This window comes from Mizuhopecten yessoensis, unplaced genomic scaffold (assembly GCF_002113885.1).
Source record: "Mizuhopecten yessoensis strain PY_sf001 unplaced genomic scaffold, ASM211388v2 scaffold4559, whole genome shotgun sequence".
Lineage (NCBI taxonomy): Eukaryota > Metazoa > Mollusca > Bivalvia > Pectinida > Pectinidae > Mizuhopecten > Mizuhopecten yessoensis.
Window position 1 is genome coordinate 153,558 of NW_018405607.1, and position 20,605 is coordinate 174,162.

Below are 20,605 nucleotides of genomic sequence, written 5' to 3' on the forward strand. Positions count from 1 at the left end.
CCCACCCAATACATTATACATTTTATTAACTACTTCATTTTAAAATAAAATCATGCATTTAGCCCGCTAACACAAACATATAATACAGACAGCGCCGCGCTCACCATCACAATATGACTGTTTTCCCTTTCTCCTGGGGTATGTTCACTGTTCCATCACTCTGAACGGTAGTTGGTAATGCAGGCGATAGAACGTAAAATATTTAGAAAGGGCATACCTGATGCAAATATGAGAAACCTAAATGGTTGCACCATGTAACCGGAACCAGCATGGGTTATTGATAGGGGATACATAGGCTAGCAAGAACCAATATATGGAACATACCACTCTGTAGTTATACTCGCCTTCCTGATTAAAATGGACTGACCCAACACCAAACATGTTCTCATAATTATTTTGCCTGGAACATGTAACATTGACCACAATCTGTCAATGACCTACATCTATTTGATGTATTCATTCGCTTGCTATATATCAGAATGTTATGAATTATAGAACGGTTTATACTGCTGTCAGTGGTAAATAAGTTAGTTGCTGGACCTCATGAACGATCAACTTACTATATCATCTATCATTTATTTACTGTTATCATCATGCGAAGCTATATTGATTACCATTGTCAATGTTTGTCCTATCTATTTTGCGATGCATGCTGGAATTAGGGCATTCATTTTGCAGTGAATGCCTCGAGCTTACTCGCTGTTCTGGTCGAAGTTACGGCTGAATAACAGCACACAGCTCCCGGGCTGTGACAGTGAAAAACCGTTAGCGCATGTAAAACAGACATAACCAATCACCCTGCTTTCGTCTGCTTTCTCCAATCCAGGACTCCGCATCGATATAGACTCTAGCAGTGATGCATTTGCCTACAGTGAAAATCGGATCGGACGATGGACCCAGGTAAGTTTCACTTTCCTATTCCTATTACATGTTTTGGTAATTTCTTATTGCTAACATTTCTTCAAATTTCACAAAACCATCGTTGTTTGTTTGCAAAGTTTTCTATTGATCCGTTAGCATGTTGTGGTATATACATGAAGGATCTACTTTATTCAGGTTTTCTTACCTCATCTCTCTTCATATGAGAAGCTCTAAATAAATGTCAGCGAACGTTTATCTAAGGTAATTCAATTGATAGACCCGTTGATTTCTTAGTTTTGATAATTTTTGATTTGTAACCTTTTCGTAATTCATTTGTGATAAAACCATGAAAAGTATTAAATTTACGACAAGGGAATTGACAACTGGCTTGGATTAGAGAAAAATAATGTCAATAGATGACCACAACTCGGTTGTGTGTTTGTTTGTTTACGTTTAACGGCCCATCGACGGCTGCGGTCATTTAGGGTCATGGTGATTTTTTTTAACAAACATGTGAGTAACGAAGATAAGATCAGATAAAAAGGTTCATTTTAAAAGCATTCGCATTGTATGTGTAAACTCGAACAAAATACATAATTTGCATATATTTGTACTAATAAGAACTATAAGGTAGCCGTCGCGTGCTATCTTACATGTAATTTACATCATCAACGCAGTGTCCGTCACCAGACCGTTTCAATTTCATCAGCTTCGATCGAGAATTGAATCTCTTTATTAATGAATCATTTTCGTGATCCATTTCAGATAAATTTCATAGTGTGTTTGGTTCAAACAGCCAAGCATGTGTATGTAGATAGTTTATTGATTGAAATGTATTCCTTGGCGGATGCAATTACTTAATGACAATGCGACTACGTTCTGGAACAAGTGCCGATCAACAAGGCGTTCCACAAGCACGACCACCAAACTGTTTAACCACTAGAGAGTAAAAGCATAAAGGCGAACGCGGGTTGTAGTTTAATGATTATTGTCAATTTCTAAACCTCTAACCTCTTAAAGCGGAATTTTGTTTATGATGACATTATTTTTTCTGAATAAACCTACACAATTTACTACTGAATAGATATAACAAAATTGTTACGTAAAGAAATCAAGCGCTGAGACACCTGGTGACCGGATTACATCGTAAACCTGGATAATTAAACAGGAATCAGTGTCAACGCTCGGGAACCTGACTTAATTTTGGAATAATTAGAAAAACAACAAATAAATAAAAAAGTGATCTAGAAGTGTTTGTGTCGCTCGACCGTAGTGTATTGCTAGAATGATACTTTGAGCCTCTTTCAAAAATCTTGTATGATAATGGAAAATCAATTAAAATCATATATATGTTGATTGTGTTCATATGGACTTTATGAGGGAATAATACCCATTCTATAAAACTTAAAAGCCGTTTTCTATAACGAATGCGATGTACAGGATAAGAGTTGGAGTCATTCGGTAAACGTCGACATTTGCAATTACGCATAGTATAACTTTGTTTGCTATGCGATAAATCATATCGAACTATTTGGTCTCTAAAATCAAAACTTCAAGATTCTCATTTCAATTTTAGGCTGATTTATTTTGATAACGGCACATCAGAAAACACTTTTAAAATATATCGGTCGTAATAAAAAAAAAACAACAAAAAAACCCAACAGTTTATGAAATGTTTAAATTAGACACTGGAATGATACGCTTTTAGATGCTGGTTGTTCGATCTGGCAATATATTTATTATTTCGTCAAAATGATTCATTCGAATATAGTATCACAGGATCCAATTAAAAAGAAAATCCTTGTTACTTTGTGCAAACGTACTGTTGGCGTTAAATGACATCCCGTCCCCTCGCAGCTGCGTGTTTCCCCGTTTAATTTCAACACATACTATATAATGGTGGTAAGGGAATCGAACGATTGAAACCCATCCGGGTTGTTCTCCAATGTCAGCCTTTTATCGCGTATCTCTACCACAGCACCAATGCTCAGGAGTAAAATCAACGAGGAGACGTTTTGATTTTTTGATTGATAACACATCTATGAGTTTGTTAAAATGTTCATGCAATTATCATTTGGACACCACGTCCTCTCCAGAAATCAAGCTTTAGTTGTATTCGTTCCATCGGATGAGTTGCGCCATTATACGGTCGTAGAACTGGAAACCCTGAGAGACTTTAGTCCGCCAAATCATACAGTACCGGGGGCTTTATAAGTAATGGATGTTATTGAAACATTTAACTGCTTGGGTTGGTATCCAAATACACTGTGATTGCCAAATATGCATCATTATATACATGGCACGGGTCCAGAATGTCGTGTTTGCTGGATAGAGAGGTCGATGGTAGCCAGCACTAATATTGCAATTTAAAAGCATTTAAGGAGTTTAACAAGAAACCAATTTTAGAGAGAGAGAAAAGCGGAAACGGAGATAGAGAAGTTTGATTTTAATGATCTCATACAATAGTTGTGTATCAGATTTAAATAGAATATATGAATAGTTTGTTAAGGCTTTATTTCAATGCAGTGTTCTTTACATAATAAATATGTAAATATAATATATGTATGTATGTGCAAGGAAAACATGACCAGAAATAAACCCCAGCGTCAACACGCAAAGACAAAAAAGGATACACAACAATAGATATCGAACTGATTCCATGTTGCTACTGTCATGATGTTGAATCTACCACACCGTCGAGCGACTCGCTCACGAAATACCCTATCGATAAACCTCTAGCGAACTGATCAGCAGCGAAATGCCGTCACAAAAAAATACTGAGAAATGGTAAAGACTGAGAAAAAGACATTCAATAAATTCTGCGCAAATTATCTACAACCAAATTGCTGTTTTTGAAAATTCCAGCAAACTCATCGATAAGAAACTACTAAATTCAAAAAACAAAAATAACCCCCAAAAAACCACACGAAATTGGACAGCTTAAAATTTGAATATGAATAAGTATCAAAATGTAACAAGGTCATTTCAGATGATATTTTTAATGAAAAAACTTTCTTCATTGGCTAAACGAAATACCGTTATACGTAGAATGTCGAAGTCGACATGATCGGTTGCTGCCAATGCTTTTTCTCTCTCAATGTAGTTAGGCTTACAAAACGTCAAAATGTAGGCCAGTGAAATTTGATAAAGTCTCACAGAAACTCACACTTTAGCATGTAAATTCACTATAGTAAATATTTTATATCTGTAAAGTTGTAACTAATTCAATGGTTGTGTCTTAAAGATACACAAAAAATAAAATTTGCGCTAATCACTGATTAATACGATGGCCGATAGCAGCCGACACAAAACAACTACAATATAAGACTTTGATGTACATGTACACTTTTTAAAAACTGTTCATGTACACAATACAACTACAATATAGGACATTTGTGTACATGTACCCTTTTTAAAAACTGTACATGTACACAATACAACTACAAGTGCTATTAGCATTCCTTAACGGTTCGGATCAAATTGATATTTCACACGTGTCTGATACGGCGGCTAATAAACGACAAGGAAATTACTAGATTCCCCAGAAGTCAAACAGTACTAGACGGTCACAAATCAGAGGTATACCAAATATCATATAATTTGTATGTGATTTTTGGAGTAATGGTTGGAGACAAAACAAAAACATGTAGTTACTTAATTTGTATATATAATTATAATGTTAACTCAATAACCCAAAATACGTAACTTAAAGTGTTCCATGTGACATATTCACAAATTTGAAGGCTATTGCCTTTGGTATAAAACACTAGTTATTTCTCTCAGAACAATCTACATACAACTTTTGTTACAGTAAGTATTATATTATATTTGGTTTTAGCACTCAACTATTCACACTGAACAAGGCAACGTTCTACTTTATGACTCCAATCCATACTTTAGGTAAAGCCCACATAGATATGCATATAACGATGGCTTATGTCTGTTACATTTCTTTCAAATTAAAAATAGGACATAAGACCTATCAACATACAAAGAAAAAATTAAGAAAATTAAACACTTGATAATTACTTATGTCAAACTTTTCTAGTATATCCATTTTCAGGTGATGAGATTAAGTCGTCTTCAAGCATCAACTAGTGAAATATTACGTAGCAACACGGTGTGGTGACCTCTATCGCATCTTCGCTGATTTATGAACATATTCCCTTTCCTTGTTGTTTGGTCTTTAAATTCACCGCCGCATCAGGCATGTGTGAAATATCAAGTTGACCCGAACCGTTAAGGAATGTTAATAGCACTTGTAGTTGTATTGTGTACATGTACAGTTTTTAAAAAGTGTACATGTACACAAATGTCTTATATTGTAGTTGTTTTGTGTCGGCAGCTATCGGCCATCGTAGACTAAGCTAATCACCTTTTGAACAACTGGGCCCTGGACAGTGCATGTAAGTAGCACTTAGGAACATCGATACCATTTGGGGACAGTTGTGCGAGGTCTGGAGCTAATTTTTCCGATTTTATACGGGTTATTTTCTTTAGTACTTGACCTAGGAGGTCAAGGTCGGTAGTTACTATATTTTTTCCCCCAGTGCTGTTAATAGACACTCAGGTTTGTAGCACATTATTAAACTACCAGCGCACCGATGAATTTTCATGTCTACAATACACAAACGAGTACAATTTAATAAACACTTCAATTATTTGTGCACGCGCGATTTCCCAAATTATGTAAGTGAATTGACTTGCTAGGTCTATTGGATTTAGTATGGTTGATTTCCTGTACCTCCGAATAAGCAAGATGGACGTTGCTTGAAACAACCGTCGACTTTCGCACTTAAAGAAGGCCAGCAGGCCGAAATATAAGAACTTACAGTGACATTTGTTGTAGATTTTTATCTTTTTTTCCCTTTGGAAATCATCTGTTGTTTATTACTTCAATTATCGTAGTCGTAACTTAGGACAATACATTCTAGCGTGAAAGGCGCTTAAAATATTACCACTAAATATGTCCGTATGCAGTATAACAATGAAATACGACCATCTCACAATCAAACTACTCTATCTCAGAAAGGAAGCTGCTAGATAAATAAAGCCCTGTTCAGTTTTTCCATAAATATTGACAACTACATTCAAAACGAAACTGATAGGCAATTGAAGTTGATTGCAGTTAGAATAAAAAGACAACGAAAACGACATCAAATGAATTTTAACGTATTTCTGTTAACTTGACTAATGACATCTTGCGTGACCTCTCTACATTTCTGTTTAATTTGAACATGAACATACAAGAAAGAGGTTATTAAATCCAATTCTCCTGATCTGCGCTGTCTGTGTTGCGGAAACACTATGACTAAATCCCTTTACCGTACTCTGGGGTAATCCCAATGACAGGACCGTTTATATTTATTTATATTAGTCGGATAATACACGTTGCGGCTTGAATTCTTTTTTGTTTTTGCATGTTTTTATAAAAGTGCCACAAGTTGTTAGAGCTTCTCTGTGTTTGTCATTAAATACGACCTATTCTTACACACTGTCGTGCGCTTGTGTAACGTTATACAAGTTATACAATGTCAGTCGGTACTTCGACGAATATCCTCGATACTCAAGGGGTTACGCTCACCTTTGGTCTCTGCAGCCCTGGAATATGTCGTAGTTTGGTTTAATTTTGTTTAACAATATATTAACAGCTAAGGTCATTCAAGGACGTGCCTCCATGTGTGCGGTGTATGCGTGCTTGCGTGTGTGTATGCGTGCTTGTGTGTGTGTATGCAGGAGACAGGGGGGAACTAAAGGCACACGAAAAACAGTATGATTTATTTTAGATGAATAAAACCCTAACCAATCGCTAGGCTGGTACCTGTCCTTTGAAAATTACAAAGGAGTGACACCCGACTTCAAAGCCGGTCAATTTTTACCACTACGCGACCGCGTGATTATTTTGATGTACATTAAATGATCGTACTAGTCTTCTTGACTCTTCAACAAGGTGGCGTCCACTGAACATTCAATTTTGCTATGAGGTGTTCCAGGGGCGGAGAGAGCGAAATTGAGTGTTGTCCCTGGATATCGAGGATGTTCAACGAACTGTATGATATTCTGGTGACAGTTTTAAAGATTGAAATGGTGAGTCTAGTTGTGATCCCAACGAACCGCTTTGAGGCGTTAAAATGATATATTTTAAATGCTTGCTTATTACGATAAACAGTACCGCTGTACCAGCTATTATGTTAAAGGAGGTTACTATTTAGAAAGATGAACAAAACACAAACAAATGATTTCACCTTTAAAGTTTGGTAACAGTTACAGTATGTCAAAAATATGTCACTGCACAATACAACTAGTTCGTCTGTCGATGACTCATCGGTGATGCCAGGGGCCAAAAAGTTCGAAAAACAGAAGGAGACGTTCGTTAAAACTCTTAAATATATAACTTTGAAAATAGAGACATAAAGAATAAAGCAACATACTTGCCTGGCTTAGTAATACCTTAATCGGCAAAGTATTCATCCTTCACTTTGATGCTGCGTATTAATAATGCATGTATTGAAACCATTGGTAAGGCGTAGGATGAGCAAAAGATAAGTCTCGAGTTCGGCCCCTAGATTGTATGTGTTTTTGTTTGTTTTTGTTTTGTTTCCTAATACTCAAAATGCAACTCTGTAAAGTGCGCAGCCAGATGGAATTTATATCGAATAGATCTGTCTAAAAGGAATTAAATTAATATCTTATGGTAATACATGCGGTGAAAGTTTATTTTAAACGGATGGCAATCTTATACTCAAACGTCAATATTTTGTATCAGGAAAGATTGTGATGTAAAATCTACAAAATTAAACAAATAAAAATAACTCATGCATCCGTACGTGTCACACAGGCAATTACGTTACAAAGATCTCCCCGTAAGACTGTACATGTATAAACACATGCCATGCGAAATTTGCATATATATGTTGGGTTTGTCAACTTTCAACTATAAAATAATAATACATTGTAATAATGAAATCCTGCAAGATGACTAAATTGAGGGTTGACTTATGGCACCACCACACAAATGTTTATAATTGTTATTTATATGTTCCTATCCTCGTACTGTGAACGACAATTGAGTCTAGAGTTTTTCATGACGTTATTTGTGACTGGGTAAGTCAAAACGTCAGACAAATGTAGACTTAAGATCGTTATATGATCCTAGGGCTTTCGCCATATGTATAAACGCAGGAACAGTGTAAGTCTACGTTCTTTGCAGTCAGCTGAGAAAATGAAATGAAACAGAAAACATATTACAGGCTTTTATTATTAGGATATCAACGCTTTATTTTACATGATGTTACTTTTGCGTAATAACGGATTTGTGAAAAAAAAATGGCGGTACGGATCATTGTGCCAGAACTGTTTATTGTGTGTCCTATCCTTACCCACACTTCGTCACCTTTAAATTTACGCAACTGGATCAGCATACACCAGTTCCGTCTGAGGGATATTCCAAAGCTCTCTGTACATCATTATATAGCACTATGAAGTCGGCGTTAGATCCGCGCTATCACAAGGAGGATAATATACCAACATACCCTGTCTCCTGCACACACTCACGCAAACACGCATACACAATACGCATGGAGGCACGTCCTTAAGTGAAAGTGATCTTCGCTTGTGATAGGACGTACAAAAATCCCCCCCTCCCCCCCGTGTACATCATGTGTTGATGGAATTATAATATCCAAGTAAATACAAGTATGGACAGTCCTAGTGCTGTACAAATGAACGTCTCATTGTCACTGTAACAGTAACCGACGTTTGATTAAATTTGATCGAATCGAATTGGCTTGTTTCTTGCCACTGCTTTAATAATTCAAGTTCAAAACTATTGGAATTACAGGAGACCTAATGCCTGTGTCTTTTTCCATTTGTGATTTTGAAGTTGTAGTTCGTCCGTTTAAAGATTTCTTATTCATTGGAACACAGTTGTTCTGTGTGGCTGGCAATTACATGTGTATATCTACAGCGCGTTGTTCAGGCAGCGTTTTTGCGTCTAAGTCCGCGATTACGCGTTAGTAAATATTCTTTGGTATATTTTGATATCGCCGACTTCAGACGTTGAACATTTTGCGGCCTTTTTGAGATCAGAAATTCGTTGCTTGTTGGCTTGTTTTTACTGTCCGCTATCATTTAAAGCTGATTCCATTATTGTTCCTTAAGTAAAGCGATGCGTGCATGATTGTCGAAGTGTTCCCACAAGCAACAGGAATAGCAAAGTACAACAATACAACATTTTCGAGGTAACAGTTATATTTAGAATGTACGCACAAGGTGTTAGCCTTCGGTTTTATGACATACTGATGAAATGGGACCCTACAGTCTTCAGCAAATATACATTACGTATATAATATATTTGGTCATAGGACATTTTAAACATGAATTGCGAGGTATTTTAGCATACAGACTTTTAGATTTTAGTGATTATTTACAGTCAAACTACCTTGTGGTAAAATGGTCCAAAAATATATAACTTACGATTCGTAATGCTTAAGTTACAAAAAGTAAAAACAAACTTCGAGAAAAGGGAAAATTCGTCATATCCGAACGTTTAAAAACGTTCAGGAAATTAACAATAATTATAGCAAGGAACGGAAGTTTGCTTCTTCCAGAAGAGTACAAAAATATACAATATGCATTGTTGTTTCACGTTCAACTTCGAGGTGAGGAATGTGAAAACAAGTGATTATGGGGGAAAATACTTACTTCGACACAGAAAGCCTTCGGCATAGCCCTATTAAAAACCTTAAAATTAAACTGCCAAAGAAACCCATAAACGGCCACGAATTTTGCTTGTGTCCTATTAACAGCTAAGGTAATTTAAGGACGTGCCTCCATTTGTGTTGTGTATGCGTGCATGTGTGCCGGAGGCATTTGATATATCGTCATTAAATGTTACTGTCGAGGACAATGTCGGAAAGGAGTTATTTCAATTGTGTTTTGCATTAAAGCACAATATAAGTATGTAATTTCTACTGTTTTGTTGTTGAGGATTCATACTGTGACATTCGACACACATTCATAAACACAGGCAATGGTGGTTTTGTCACTGTCATGGGAAAATCAAACACACAACATGCTGATGTTTGAGTCGACATTGAATCATATTGTGGAAGGTTGATCGACGGGGAGATACTTTAAAGGTCAGAACGGTACAATAGCAGCAAAGACAATAGCAGCACAGACTTAGTGCTTTTCTCTGTCGTGATAAGAACGCCGTACGAAAACCTGTCGGTGTGACCGGCCTACTGAACTTCAAATACTTGTGTAGAGTATACTATGCTGTTGAATTCCCATGACCGTTTTAAAAAGGTTCTGGGTCATATTTTATCAGTATGTTTAAAACAGACGCATATACCTTGTTAATACATTCTAAACATGAAGGCTTTCACCTCGAACATGCTGTGGTTCTGGTACTTTTCTACCTGTCTTTCTGCCGTTTGCGGCCAGACTTTGGACAATGACCACGCTGACACCGTTGTACAGAACACTGACCGAGACATAATGCCGAACGTTCAACGCCGTTTAGTTACCATTGAATCCCAACACGCTGACAGTTTATCGCGTATTGCTGTTCTAGAAGAACAACAACAGCATCAACTTCAGATAATAGCAGAACTTGTAAACTACCGACAAACTGACAAGCAACGAATTTCTGATCTTGAAAACCACCGCGAAAACGACCAGCGGCATATTTACGACCTTGAAAACAGCATAAAATTTGCTCAACGTCAAATTTCTGAGTTTTCCAAATACCAAAACATTTACAAACGCCGAATCACGAACTTTGAAAAACGGAGAGACAACGACCTGAAGCGAATAACAAACCTTGAAAAACTCAGCCAAAATGGTATACACCGAATGGCTGCCATGGAAATACAGAGGAAAAATGACCGACATCAAGTTCTATTAGTGAAAAGACTATTAAAGCAGCTTGAAAAACAAACGATGAATGATAATTTGCCAGACAAACAAAAGGATGCTCTGTCAACGGATTCTGTTCCCATGGATAAGATATTTTCTTGGACGGAGCGAACCCAAATGAAACACCAACCAATGACAAGAGTGACAGAAACTAAGCCAACTGTTATTGCGTTCCGTGCTTCTTTATCTCACGATATTGATAGAGCATCGATAAACATGCCAATTCAGTTTGATCAGATATCCCTAAACGTGGGTCGTTGTTACAGTGGTAATACTGGAGTATTCACCTGTACATCGCCTGGAATTTACATGTTTTCATGGACAGTACAAATACATACACACATGATGTACACAGAACTCGTCCGTAACGGTGGGAGAATCGCAGTTGGCTATGCCGGAGACACGAGTTATGACTCTGCAGGAACTGGTGTAGCGCTAATTGAGTTGAACCAAGGGGACGAAGTATTGGTTAGAGTACATTCTTTCAACCACGTGTCCGAAGCAGGCCATATGTTGGGAACCTCTGGTGTGACATCTTTTTCTGGATTTCAAGTACAGTAAAAAGTGAAGTTCACCAGGACTAATTCATTTCAATAATAATAAGTATGTTAAAATAACTGTAATTCTAAATAAAATAACGACTGCAGTCTGACAATTTAAAAATATTCATAATTGTCTAGTGATCATTCCAGTCAAGTAATTCCAACACTGTGGCCTTAAGCATTGTTGATGTTCTGGTAATACAATAAAGCTTTTCATATGATTTCTGTATTGTGTCTTTTTTTTTTGTCCCTCCAATGACATTTCAATTTATCTGTTGTTTCTGTAAATATTAACAATAACAACAAAATGCCATTGCAAAAAGAAGTCAAGCTGAATTAGTTCGACAACAGTTTGTGTTTTATAAATCAGTAATAAGAAAATAAGTTTAAAGAGTTTAACTTATTACTTGGATTCCTAAAAGTGACATTTCTTTATTTTTTCGAACATTTAACCTAATGTTTTCCCTTAAAGATAACAAAAGAATGTAGTTTTCTTTGGATGAACGAGATTACACTTTTATACTGTTGGCTAATGTCTATAGTAATGAGACATGTTGTACTGATGATGGTTTGTCGATTGGACAGGGTTCAACGTCCTATTAACAACTAGGACACGCCTCTCTGTGTATTGTGTATGCGTGCATGTGTGTATGTACCGATGATCTGATGCCGACCTGATAGTGCTACCTCAGTGAAATACCATGTCGACGACACCCAGCACAGCATTCCGACGGTCGCATTATATTGGTAACGGATGAACCAGTTGTTGCCATAAGTGCTAAAGGTTCAGCAGGGAATGACTTATATTAAGTACTTTGGTATGTCCCGGCCTGGGGACAGAACCCATTGCCTTCCTTACCTGGGCTATCGTTCAACATTAAAACCAAAAGTGAAGTATTGCCAATACTTCACTAGGAAACAAAAGGTGGTAAGAATTAGAAAGAAATACAAAGAACCCAATATTGCTATGGGTGGAGCAGATATATTTTGGTTGCTGTTGTTTCCATAAGCAGAGGGTACAAACGCATGTCCCCAATTCTGAAGTGAGTTCCCACATATATCGACTCTTACGATCATGCAGTCGGTAGCAGCAGGTATATTTTTTCAGTATCCGCAGTGGTGCTTTACTGGTAATTTTATTTACCGTATTAACGATGTCTTAAAATATAATGAAACGCATGCGACTCCTTTTAATCAAAGTGTCCGGATTTAAGAGTATCCACGCTGCGTTTCTCTTAACCGGAAAGAAAAAGCATACAAATACGGAAAAAACAAAGAAACTATAAAAAAAATCAAATATATATAAACAATATAAATCGCTCACTCTGTCATAGCTTGACAAAAGGAAGAGTCGTACTTGAAACGTTACGCCACATACCTGTTAATTCCTGATACACTTTGTAAACTATCCGGATTTCAGCGGAACTCTTTCGTTGTTATTTAGCAGGTGTTTATGTAGATTTTTCAATAAACTGAAACATCTGCATACAAAAGCTTCCATACTGCTAACATATTACGAATTTAAAAAATTAGCATTCATGTAGATTTCCAGTCATCAATATACCATAGGTTACTTAATACCCATCAAATTTCCCTTAAAAGTATGTTTTCGTTTTATTTTACTAAATTTGTAATCGTTCAATTACCATTTCTTCAAATAAGATGGATTTTTGAACAACTCTATACTAAGGAGTGTACTTTTTTGTTTGTCTTAAAAAGTAAAACCTGTATATTTAAGACTTGAAGAATGATAAAACAAGGGCCGCTAGAGGATTACACATGAAAAAAGTTAAATAATGGATTGTATTTCCAAATGTTTATCTAGTACAGAAATTAACTTTTCAGATTGAAATGTGTGTGCTGTCGCAAAGACATTCAAATTACACGTCTTGCAAATTAACGGAGAAAAATCGATACCCCGTTTCCGTTCCGATTTAGAAAGTAATTCTACCTTTGCAAACAAGTTCAGGGCTGTATGCGACATTGTCACACCTCAGCTCGCGTGGCTATATCAAGGCGGTAAAAATTGGGAGAGACAATCGAGTTACCGTAAAACTTCTGTCAAGCAAGCAAGGTTTCATTACGTTTCTCATATGTCACTTTCAAACCTTCTCTCAATTAGAGGGGGGGGAAAAGCAATTCTCTGCGTTCTTTTTATTTGGAAGTACGAACAGGAATAGACAAGATGAGCAAGCAAAGGGATAAATAAATGTGTGTGTGTGTGTGTGTGTGTGTGTGTGTGTGTATTTAATTTAATTTGGATTAACGTCCTATTAACAGCTTAGGTGCTTAGGTAATTTAAAGACTGGATTTCATGCAAGTAATTTAAGCGCTTAATTGGATAGACCAAATACCACTTTAGAGTGCTATTTCAATGAAATACCAAGTCGAAGTCACCCAGTTTAGCATTTTACCTTACAGACGTAGCGATTAGCCTAAATGCTAAACGTTTAGCAGGTAACTGCAACTATCATTTAGCTTACCCCGGCCTGGGGACGGGACCCATTGTCTTACACATCTCGCTTCATTATGAATATTTCGTTAATAAAAGCATAAATGTCCTTTCTTTATGCATTAAAACATTAGCTATATTTTTAGTCATGTTATAAGGAACTACCAAGTTTGTTGGGGTTATAACAAAACAAAAACTGTGTGTACGTTTTTGTATAATTATCTGCGAAGTGCACACAGGTTTTGCGGAACATACCATATAAACCCACAATAATTCTTAATTTAAAAAAGACGAATTGGAAACTCTTTGTTAAAAGTTAATTGCACTGTAGTTTCAAACCACTGTTATTTTTGTTTGTTTCAGGTGATTTGTTCCGCTGAACAACAAGCTGCAGGCCAACGGGATTGTACGGATATCTTCGTAAAATGCCGGGAATATAAACAACGCCATGTGTTATAAAACACCACCTCTTGGTTTTCATCAGTTTCAGTTTTAAGAAAGAGTGAAATAATCTATTTCATTGCCTGATGTCGTAGATCGTGAGAAATAATCTATTTCATTGCCTGATGTCGTAGATCGTGAGAAATATTCTATTTCATTGTCTGATGTCGTAAATCGTGAGAAATAATCTATTTCATTGCCTGATGTCGTAGATCGTGAGAAACAATCTATTTAATTGCCTGATATCGTAGATCGTGAGAAATAATCTGGGAAAATGAGGGCAAGTAGATTCAGATGGCGTCGCTTTTTCTTTCTTTCTATTGGTTTGTTTCTTTTGAGTGTCTTCATGTTTTATCAGTCCTTGTCGATCGAGGGTGTCACGTGCTTGGACCGGTTTGTCTCGCCGAGGATAACAATGGACCTTGACGATCAATTGGTTGCTGGACACGGCGTAAGGAAAACAGCTAGCACAATTCGAAAATTTGTAGATAACAAATTAATTTCAAGTTTTGAATCGGATCTAGAGGGAAACATTATTCCTAATAGCATTCATTATGTGTGGTGCCATAATCGTAGTCTCCATTTTGAAAATTATCTGAGCATCTTAAGTGCCTGGAAGGTTATGCAACCTGACATTATTGAATTACATACAAAGTATGATATACATGGTGGGGCGGATAAATATAATTTCTGGCTTGAGGATCTCAAAAAAACTATCCCTGGTTTCGTTGTGAAGGCGATGCCTAACTACAACAATGATCCAGCTTGTGGTGTTTGGTATGGTATCGATGTCCTGATGGATCGTGGTGGAATATACTTCAGTGAAAATCTATTTCTGATGCAATCGTTGCGTCATTTACGACGCCAAGAGTCATCGGTGGGTGTTACCGATGGTGATTGGACAGTCAGTCACGTGATGTCTGTTGACCATAACCGTCACGCGCTAGTGACTTTAAAGCAATTGTTGACAATGAAAAATACAGAAGATGCAGACAATATCATTCCAGATCATTATTCTCACTGTGAACAATTAGGAAGCGATTTAACAATTGTATACGAAAATACGACATGTATTGAAATACCAGCTTTATATCCAAAGGATATTATGTATTCAAACACTTCATTTGCATATAATGTTAGGCTAATACTTTATGGTGAATCGGCAATTGTTGCACCTAAGGCAAATCTGCCAGGTGTAATACCAAAAATCATTCACCTTGTTTGGTTCAACAGAAAAACCATGGATTTTATGATGTATCTAAGCTTACGGAGTGCTCTTACATTTTTGAAACCAGATAAAGTATATATCCATGGCGACAAACTACTGGAAGGAAGATACATGGACAAATTCAAAAAGGATCCAAGGATTATTATGGTTTATAGGGAAGTTCCGAGATATGTTTTCGGAAAAGATGTGCTTTATACACAGCACAAAAGTGATATAATACGAGCAGATGTTTTGTTAAAATACGGTGGGATCTATATGGATTGGGACGTTCTCTGGCTTCGTCCTATCGACGATCTGATTCAAACCGGATATGACGCCATAGTCAACTTTGATCACATGCCATGGCCTGATTTTCCAGATGCGTTCAATTTGGGCGTTCTTATGGCAAAGCCGGGGTCAGAGTTTATCAAAAGATGGCAAGCGGCCTTAGTGGATTACAGATCGTGGGATTTCTTTTACAACGCCATTTTGTTGCCTTACAAGATATACGAACGCCATCCTCACAGTGTACACATAGAGAAACACTTACAAGTCATGTGTTATCAACTTAAGTGTCATCCTACATTTCAACCCGGATACAAGAATTTCAACCGCGAGCAGGACTTTAATTGGAAGATGGATACTTACTCCGTCCACTTCACATTTCCGGACCCACCAGCCTTGACCAACGCCTCCACGCTACGAAAAAGTCACGGAATGTTTGCAGACATTGGCCAATACATCCTAGACCAGCCTTATGAGTTTGATTAAAAACACGCTTCATCCGGATTTTTTGTTTTCCCCGATGTCGGTGTTTTGATGGCAATCATATATTGTTTGAGATTATTTTTGAACTTTGTATTTCCGAACATATTCTATCACATGACTATAGTGTTATTTAGTGCATACACATATGTCTTATGTTTGCGTGTGTACCTATCTGATATAACCCATTGTAATGTTGTCAAATTATAATTAAATTATACACCGAGAGTCACATACTCCCGGTGTATATAATGGCGTCACAATGCAAACGATAGCTGCTCTTGTGATAAAAAAAAATGGCCTTTAATTCTTTATTTTAGACAAAGAATCTCCAGAGCTTGATTCTTGAATACCTGGAGGTTCAATATTTCCTTGTCAAATGCTATTTAAAATGACGTCATTCAATTGTTTTCATTATGACGTCGTATGCACGTGTAGCTTGTCTCGTCATCACTTGTTTGGCACATCTGGCGACCAGGCCAGCAGTGGTAATTGCACGTTCAATCTGAATAATGCATCAATTATTGTAAACTTTCTTAGTTAGATTGCCTTTGAGGTGCTACATTTTTTTGTATATACGGAGTGATTTAATTTTTATGCACATGATGTATGAACCATGTATATATTATTATTATGATATTTACATTTTTGAAAAAAATACAACGAATACTCATTTCACCGGTATTTTTCACATGTGGGAAACGCAATATAATGATGACTTTTTATTAAAGTTTTGTTTCCAGTGTTTCCAGTGTTTCCAGACAGTAACTATAAAAGGACTCTCCGAAAACAATTGCATTTGGAGTTTGAATTATGGTCCAATAATGAAGGTGTTTTCTGAACAAATGTACCCTCCAGAGCCGACCTCACTTTAAAGCTACAGTAGAAAAATATAAGCGAATATACATATTATTTTAGTCAATCAGTTCTCATAATACTGCTTCCGGTGCAAGATAAACGTAACACATGCATAGGTAATTGCACCGAAACAAATTTGGTCAAAACCACAATATGCGAAAAATGAAATACAGAATTGTACACTACATCATACAGCTGTTTTGTCCTTCCAGGTTAATAAAACCACTTATTCTTAAGAATTTCAAAATTTTGAAAGTATAGGTTAATTTGAAGCAGAAGAATACTGTCATAATATATTTATTGTATTGGGAAATTATAGTTATAGTGAAATCTCGTTTGTATGCCACCTAGTCCCTTATTGCCAGCATTTTACAAGGTCCCCGCTACTTTTCATCTGAACGATTCCCCTTAAAAGCTTCCCTCAATATAGCGCCACACCTCTTAATAAGCTTAAAAAACAAATGACGCAATTGTTGAAAACTCCATTACTTTAAAAATCAGAAACATTCTGAAAGATTTCAGCTATTTTGGTACTTCGTCTCTTTAGAATTCCTTGTTGATATACACAAGTACTCGATCCTTAAGTATAAGGATAAAAAAGTCGAAAATAAAATAAAATATAGTCAAGCTAACAAGACATTGAACATTCGGTTCCTGACAGTTAATTTGTATTGAAATGTTACTGTATTGATTGCTGTATTGATTATAACTTTGCTATTCCGCTTGTATCAAAGTTAGTTCGGGATTCCTTGGGCTTTTTTTAATTGATATTTATATGCATTTATAGATTATACAGTCTGCATATTGTCAAAACTTCTTGTTTCGATTTGTTTATTTACTGGATAAAGTCGAAATGATTTCAAGGTATAAATTCACGTATATCATATTTGTCATAATCAGTCATATAATGAAGAAATACAGTATTCCTCAAGCTCTTTGTTGTCTGTTATCATTCAAACCATTGTTTCTACCAATTTTGAGGGTTTTCCTAAATGTAATAATATGTACACTGCAGCATTCATAAATTGCAATAACATGATGGCATATATGACACAGTAACAAATACAAAAAACAACTTATTATTTTAATTTAGACGCATCGTTCAAAAGGGCTATTTGGCATAACAATAAAAATCAGTATAGACCTTTCGACTGTAGCTTATCTCATTAAAGACATTTCGACCATAATTTACCTTAGTGTAGACATTTCGACCGAAGATTATCTTAGTGTAGACATTTCGACCGTAGCTTACCTCATAATAGACATTTCGACCGTAGCTTTCCTCACAATAAACATTTCGACCGTAGCTTTCCTCGTTATAGACATTTCGACCGTAGCTTATAAGTATCTCAGTATAGACATTTTGACCCTAGATCACCTCAGTATAGACAATTCCACCGTAGCTTACCTCAGTGTAGTCGCGATCATTTCGACCGTACAATGTAGCTTACCACAGTATAGACAATTCCACCGTAGCTTACCTCAGTGTAGACATTTCGACCGTAGCTTACCTCAGTCTAGACATTTTGACCGTAGCTGACCTCAGTATAGACATTTCGATCCTAGATCACCTCAGTATAGACAATTCCACCGTAGCTAACCTCAGTGTTGTCTTTTCGACCGTAGCTTACCTCAGTATAGACATTTCGACCGCAGCTTACCCTAATGTAGACATTTCGACCGTAGCTTACCTCAGTGTAGACATTTCGACTGTAGCTTACATCAGTGTTGACATTTTGACCGAAGCTTAACTTAGTATAGCAGTTCGACCGTTGCTTACCTCAACATAGACATTTCGACAGCAGCTTACCTCAGTATAGAGACATTTCGGCAGTAGCTGACCTCAGTATAGGGACATTTCGACCTAGCTTACCTCAGCAAAGTGACATTTCGACCTTAGCTTATCTAAGCATTGTGATATTTCGACTGTAGCTTATCTTAGTATTGTCACATTTCGACTGTAGCTGACCACAGTATACTGACATTTCGACCTAGCTTACCTCAGCATAGTGAAATTTCGACCCTAGCTTACCTCATCATAGTGACATTCCGATCGTAGTTAACCTGAACAGCTTAGTGAAATTTCGACCCCAGCTTATCTTGACATAGTGACATTTTGCCCCTAGCTTACCTCAGCATAGTGACATTTCAACCCTACCTTACCGTAGCATTGTGACATTTCGACTGTAGCTGACCACAGTATAGTGACATTACGACCTAGCTTACATCAGCATAGTGACATTTCGACCGTAGCTTATCTTAGTATTGTCACATTTCGACTGTAGCTGACCCCAGTATAGTGACATTACGACCTAGCTTACATCAGCATAGTGATATTTCGACCGTAGCTTATCTTAGTATTGTCACATTTCGCCTGTAGCTGACCCCAGTATAGTGACATTACGACCTAGCTTACCTCGGCATAGTGAAATTTCGACCCTAGCTTACCTCATCATATTGACATTCCGATCGTAGTTAACCTGAACAGCTTAGTGAAATTTCGACCCCAGTTTATCTTGACATAGTGACATTTTGAACCTAGCTTACCTCAGCATAGTGACATTTCGACCCTAGCTTAGCTCAGCATAGTGACATTTTGATCGTAGCTGATCATAACATAGCAACATTTCGACGCTAGCTTACCTCAGCATAGTGTCATTTCGACCCCAGCCTATCTTGACATAGCGACATTTCGACCCTAGCTTTACCTCAGCATAGTGTCATTTCGACCGTGTATAGCTAATTACCTCGGTATGTAGACATTACGACCATATATAACAAAGTAAGAAATCAGTTTGACCCTTTATTATCCTAGTAGGTAGACAATTCGACCATAACTTGACATAGTGACATTTTGACCCTAGCTTACCTCAGCATAGTGACATTTCAACCCCACCTTACCGTAGCATTGTGACATTTCGACTGTAGCAGACCACAGTATAGTGACATTACGACCTAGTTTACATCAGCATAGTGACATTTCGACCGTAGCTTATGTTAGTATTGTCACATTTCGACTGTAGCTGACCCCAGTATAGTGACATTACGACCTAGCTTACCTCGGCATAGTGAAATTTCGACCCTAGCTTACCTCATCATAGTGACATTCCGATCGTAGTTAACCTGAACAGCTTGGTGAAATTTCGACCCCAGCTTATCTTGACATAGTGACATTTTGACCCTAGCTTACCTCAGCATAGTGACATTTCTACCCTACCTTACCGTAGCATTGTGACATTTCAACTGTAGCTGACCACAGTATAATGACATTACGACCTAGCTTACCTCAGCATAGTTAAATTTCGACCCTAGCTTACCTCATCATAGTGTCATTCCGATCGTAGTTAACCTGAACAGCTTAGTGAAATTTCGACCCCAGTTTATCTTGACATAGTGACATTTTGAACCTAGCTTACCTCAGCATAGTGACATTTCAACCCCACCTTACCGTAGCATTGTGACATTTCGACTGTAGATGACCACAGTATAGTGACATTACGACCTAGTTTACATCAGCATAGTGACATTTCGACCGTAGCTTATGTTAGTATTGTCACA

At 37.0% G+C, this 20,605-nt stretch overlaps 3 protein-coding genes across 3 annotated transcripts in view; 2 read left to right on the plus strand and 1 right to left on the minus strand.

Moving 5' to 3' along the window:
* LOC110449307 overlaps positions 1-17,970 on the plus strand; it is a 34,079-nt gene extending 16,109 nt beyond the window's left edge. Inside the window, exons 2-3 of the mRNA XM_021496077.1 lie at positions 827-900; positions 14,140-17,970. Coding sequence (XP_021351752.1) covers positions 14,492-16,195 — 1,704 coding nt within the window. The 5' untranslated portion in view covers positions 827-900; positions 14,140-14,491 and the 3' untranslated portion in view covers positions 16,196-17,970. The remainder of the gene's footprint in view (positions 1-826; positions 901-14,139) is intronic.
* Positions 1-20,605, minus strand: part of LOC110449309 — a 56,152-nt gene that overhangs the window by 33,853 nt on the left and 1,694 nt on the right. The gene's annotated exons all lie outside the window — the stretch shown is intronic.
* On the plus strand, positions 10,223-11,528 carry LOC110449310. Its single transcript, XM_021496080.1, has one exon. It carries the CDS (start codon positions 10,237-10,239, stop codon positions 11,341-11,343), a length of 1,107 nt encoding a protein of 368 aa, XP_021351755.1. The 5' UTR covers positions 10,223-10,236; the 3' UTR covers positions 11,344-11,528.

Coding starts and splice junctions, on each gene's coding strand:
- LOC110449310 (XM_021496080.1), top strand. CDS start 10,237: ATGAAGGCTTTCACCTCGAACATGCTGTGGTTCTGGTACTTTTCTACC.